This window comes from Silene latifolia, chromosome Y (assembly GCF_048544455.1).
Source record: "Silene latifolia isolate original U9 population chromosome Y, ASM4854445v1, whole genome shotgun sequence".
Taxonomy (NCBI): Eukaryota; Viridiplantae; Streptophyta; class Magnoliopsida; order Caryophyllales; family Caryophyllaceae; genus Silene; species Silene latifolia.
The window spans coordinates 465894954-465900315 of NC_133538.1; the positions used below are offsets into that span (position 1 = coordinate 465894954).

The 5362-nt window shown below is 43.0% G+C and overlaps 1 protein-coding gene across 1 annotated transcript; it reads right to left on the reverse strand.

The window, feature by feature from the left end:
• Nucleotides 1–234: 234 nt before the first annotated feature.
• LOC141632933 (uncharacterized) lies at nt 235–3736 on the reverse strand. Its single transcript, XM_074445431.1, has 3 exons — nt 2425–3736; nt 1448–1873; nt 235–911 (listed from the first exon to the last, which is right to left on the reverse strand). Exons 1-3 carry the CDS (start codon nt 3734–3736, stop codon nt 235–237), a joined length of 2415 nt encoding a protein of 804 aa, XP_074301532.1.
• Nucleotides 3737–5362: the final 1626 nt, after the last annotated feature.

Sequence of the window (5362 nt, forward strand, 5' to 3'; positions counted from 1 at the left end):
TCGTCTCCTCTTGGGCACGCCTTCAAAGAGGGTTGTGCAAATCACTACACCATTAACAAACCTCAAGTGCCTCTTGAATTTCAATGCAAATTAAGTTATTGAAAACTAAATTAACATGCAATGTAATAAAATACGTAAATGAACTACACTAAGAAAACAATTAAATTGGGATAGAATATTTACAAATTTTGCCGTTGTTTAATGTCGATGGCTCGACATAATGCTTCTTGAAGGTTAATCTTCATAGATGGGGTCCTCCAGTTGTATTTTTTCTCCCCCTAGGTCTTGCATCCCTTCATGATAAACTTTGATTCGTTGCCCATTCACCTTGAATAACTTGCCCGAGTTGGGATTCTCCACATCCACCGCTCCATGTGGATGCACTTTCTTCACAATATAGGGGCCGAACCACCGGGACCTCAACTTTCCCGGAAAAAGCTTAAACCTATTTTGAAATACAAGAACCTTGTCTCCTTCCTTGAAACTCCTCCGAGCTATCATCTTGTCATGCCACACTCTAGCTTTTTCCTTGTAGATTGCGGCGTTGTTATAGGAATCCAACCGGAGTTCCTCCATCTCTTGAATTTGCAACTTTCGATGCAACCCCGCTTCATCTACATTTTGATTAAAAGATTTGATGGCCCAATAAGCTTTATGTTCAACTTCCACCGGTAGGTGGTATGTTTTCCCATATATGAGACGATATGGAGACATGCCAATAGGAGTCTTATAGGCCGTGCGGTACGCCCATAATGCATCGTCCAACCGTTTGCTCCAATCCTTCCGACCTGGGTTCACCGTCTTCTGAAGGATTCTTTTGATTTCACTATTAGATACTTCCGCTTGCCCGTTGGTTTGAGGGTGGTAAGCGGTGGAGACCTTGTGGAGGACTCCATATTTCTTCAATAATCCTTAAATAACCCGGTTGCAAAAATGCGTGCCCCGATCACTTATTATAGCCTTAGGGTAACCTAATCTTGAGAATATATAGCTTTGAATGAAGATAGACACGGTCTTCGCATCATCAACTCGTGTGGGGAACGCCTCCACCCACTTTGAAACATAATCAACGGCAAGCAAGATGTAAAGGAACCCGATTGAATTCGGGAATGGACCAATGAAGTCTATCCCCCAAACATCAAATATTTCACAAAAACGTATTGGTTGTTGGGGCATCTCGCGCTGTCGAGAAATGTTTCCACATATTTGACACCGATCACAAGTCTTCACATAAGTTTGGGCATCCCGAAAAATACTAGGCCAATAGAAACCACATTCCAAGATCTTCGGGCGGTCCTTTGAGGACCAAAGTGCCCTCCACAAGCGTACTCATGGCAATGTTAGAGGATTGAGGGAATTTCCACATCCGGAATGCAACGGCGGATAATATTGTCTTGGCACATTTTCCACAAGTAGGGGTCATCCCATATGAAGTAGCTGGAAATACTCCTTAACTTGTGGCGTTGGCTAGAAGATAAGGATGTGGGAAACTTCCTAGTCACCATGTAGTTGACAAGGTTAGCATACCACGGCTCAACGACTTTCATAGCATATATAGATTCATGTGCTAAGCTACCATCCACCACTCCCATGGTCTTCACTAGATCCTCATTAATGTGAAGCCTACTCAAATGGTCGGCTACCACATTGGCACTCCCTTGCTTATCTTTTATTTCGATGTCAAACTCTCTCAACAAGATAACCCATCTCCTTAACCTTGCCTTGGTGTCCTTCTTGTCCACGAGTTGCCTTATGGATTTGTGATCGGTATAAATAATGACTTTAGCACCGAAAAGATAAGCCCGAATTTTTTCAATGGCGTACACCGCCGCCAAGAACTCCTTTTCCGTGGTGGTGTAGTTTCGTTGAGCATCTTATAATAGCGAAGAAGCATATTGAATCACATGAACTACCTTCCCCTCCCTTTGGCCTAAAACCGCGCAAAGGGCATAATCACTAGCGTCCATCATGATTTCAAAGCGAAGGTCCTATTTTGGAGCTTGAATTATTAGGGCCGTCACAATCCTTTCTTTCAAAGAATAGAATGCCACCCTACAAGCATCATGAAAAACAAACTCCACATCCTTGTGCAAAAGCTTGCACAAGGGGTAAGCAATCTTGGAAAGTCTTTAATAAATCTTTGGTAAAAGCCCGCGTGTCCCAAGAACGACCTCACGTCTCGAGTATTAGATGGATACGGCAAGGTTTTAATCACATCCACCTTAGTCGTATCAGCCTCAATCCCTCTTCGCGACACTATATGTCCTAACACAATCCCGCTACTCACCATTAAGTGACACTTTTCAGAATTTAAAATGAGGTGAGAGTCTATGCACCATGATAGGACCATAGCGATTTGGTCTAGACACGAGTCAAATGAGTCCCCATGGATGGTGAAGTCATCCATGAAGACTTCCAAAATACGCTCCACATAGTCCGAAAAGATGCTCATCATGCACCGTTGGAATGTGCCGGGGGAATTGCACAATCCAAAGGGCATGCGGCGGTAAGCATAAGTATCAAATGGGCAAGTAAAGGTTGTTTTGGATTGATCCTCTGGGTTAATGGGGATTTGAAAATACCCGGAGTAACCGTCCAAAAAGAAATAGAACTCTTTTCCCCCTAACCTCTCTAGTATTTGATCTAGAAAGGGTAAGGGGAAATGATCTTCAAATGTCACGGCATTAAGGCGGCGATAATCGATGAAAACTCTCCACCCGGTTTGAATCCGAGGGGGAATTAAAGCTCCCTCTTTGCCTTCGATTACCGTCACCCCACCCTTTTTCGGTACACATTGAGTAGGGCTTACCCATTGAGAATCTCTAATGGGATAGATGATTCCCATTTGGAGTAGTTTGATTATCTCTTCTTTCACTACTTCCATCATTGGCGGGTTAAATCTCCTTTGGGGTTGCCTAACCGGCTTTGCTTCTCCCTCCAACCGGATCTTGCACATGTATACACTTGGGCTTATCCCCTTAAGATCCGCAATGCTCCACCCAAAATCTCCCTTGTATTTTTGCAATACATCCACTAATCTCTTCTCTTGGTCACCCTCAAGTTGGTTTGAGATTATGAGGGGTAGGGTGTTGTTTTCCCCAAGAAAAATATACTTCAAGTGGTCGGGAAGTGGTTTTAGATTGGGTGTGGGTGGTTTTATAATGGAGGGGATTGTTCTTTCAAGGGAGGCCTCTAGGGGAAGGAATTTGGCTTGGTAATCATAAGGAGAAGAAGAAAAACAAGCCTCTGTGGAGCTAGAAGCTGCGCAGGCTGCGCTGGTGAACTGCGCAGGCTGCACAATGTTGCGCAAGCTGCCCTCTGTGGTTGCGCAGGCTGCGCACTTGCTCGGCATTTGCTCCTCAATTTCTTTTATTTCTTCTTCCTCCTTAGCTTCCTCTAATGGTTCTTCTTCCTCCAATGCTTCTATACTTTCCTGCACATCATGAGACAACAAAAATCGTAAACCTTCCTTCTCGACATTGTTAGTAAGGGCCACTTCAAGTAGGTCCCTATGACACAATTGGTAAACTTGATTTGCCAATGGTTCAATTACATCAAAAAAGTAACAAAAGCTCAAATCATCGGTCTTTTTCATTGTCTCATACACATTGTACCTCAAGATTTTTCCTTCAAATTCCATGGTTAAATTTCCATCATACATGTCAAGCTTTGTTTTAGAGGTTCTCATGAAAGGTCTCCCTAGCAAAATGGGTGTAGCCTTGGAGTCCGGTTCCATGTCTAAAACATAAAAGTCGGCCGGAAATATGAACTTGTCAACCTCTACTAGCACATCTTCTACAAGGCCTTTGGGGTGAATCGTAGAACGGTCTGCTAATTAAATCACAACATTGGTCTTAGACAAGGGAGGCAATTCTAAGGTCTCATAAACGGAGTAAGGCATAACATTGATAGAAGACCCCGAGTCTAGCATAGCTCTAGCAAAAGCTTTGCCTCCATTGAGAACAGTATAGTTAGCATGCCCGAATCATCACACTTTTTGGGAAGATTTCGTTTGAAAATTGACGAGACATGCCTACTAACCGTGACTCTTTCAATTCTTTTCCTTGGCTTCCGTTTAGAGGTGCAAAGTTCTCTGAGAAACTTTGCATACCTAGGGATGGATTTAATGATAGTAAAAAGAGGGATGTTGACCTCACATTTCCTAAAAGTTTCATAAAGATCGGAGTCTTTATCAAACTTCTGAGGATTTGTGAGGGCACTAAGAAATGGTACCTCCGGTTCAACATACTCTCTTTAGATCTCCTCAATTTGATCTTTGGTGTTAGTGCTTTCTTTCTTTCCTTTGTCCTTGCTCAAAGGATTCATCTCTTCTTCCCCATTAGCCTTTGAGGGTGTCCCTTTCTCTTTTTCAATCACAAGCACTTCTTCAATTTGCTCTTCAATGTCAATGTCCCTCTCATGTGACTTTGCCTTTCTCTTCTTCTTTGAAGGAGATTCTAGAGTTCTCCCCTTCCTCAATGTCATTGCACTAGCATTTACCTTTGGAGGGAATGTTGTAGATGGAATTGATTTGGAGTTCTTTCGATTGTTCTTGGCAATTTCTTGTGCAAGTTGGCCAAGTTGGATCTCAAGATTCTTCACCCTTGCATCACTTGAGATTTTATCCGCATCCATCTTATCAAACCTCTTAGTTGTCTCGGTTTACCCTTTCATAAGCATCTTGAACATCTCCTTGGTAGATAAATCTTCGTCTCCTTGAGAAGAGGAGCCTCCCCCTTGAAAAATTTTGTGGTTACTGTGGTTACCAAATTGGAAGGATCCTCCTTTTGCTTGTTGAAGATTGTTGTTTCTTTGATAATTTGTGCTTTGACCTTGTGAGTTGGAGTTCCTCAAGTGATTGAATTGGCCATTTTGTAAGCTTCTTGAGGTATCCCCTCCCCAAGAAAGGTTGGGGTTGTCCCTTGACCCAATGTTGTAAGTGTTGCCGCTCGGATCATACTTTTAATACCCTCCCCCATTGGGGTTCCTAGAGTTATATTGACCATGCATTATGGCACTCACATTTTCCTTGCTTATCCCTTGTTCTTCCATGATGGGGAAAGTCTCCATCGGGTGTGGACCTTGACAAAAATTGCACTCCAAGTTAGACCCTTGTGCTCTTCCTTGATTGTTTCCCACTAGTTGAGCTACCATTTTTGTAAGCTCATCCACGGTTTTCTCAAGCTTTTTATTGGAGGAAAAAGGTGTCTTAATGGAGTTAATAGTCTTGGATCCCCGGCTTCTTCCATAATTTCTTGTGCTAGCGGCCAACCTTTCTATGATCTCATTCGCTTCTGCCACGGAATAGTTGTTAACCCCACCACCCGTAGCGGCATTCACCATGATTTGATATTGTTGGGTA

Bases quoted from the DNA above. Each gene is read 5' to 3' on its own strand.
- LOC141632933 (XM_074445431.1), bottom strand. From the start codon at position 3,736: ATGGAACCGGACTCCAAGGCTACACCCATTTTGCTAGGGAGACCTTTC. The intron at 1,874-2,424 runs GTATTTTGGAAG...CGCTATTATAAG, and splicing joins CTTTTCGGACTATGTGGAGC to ATGCTCAACGAAACTACACC. The intron at 912-1,447 runs GTATTTCCAGCT...GGGTTATTTAAG, and splicing joins CCAACGCCACAAGTTAAGGA to GATTATTGAAGAAATATGGA.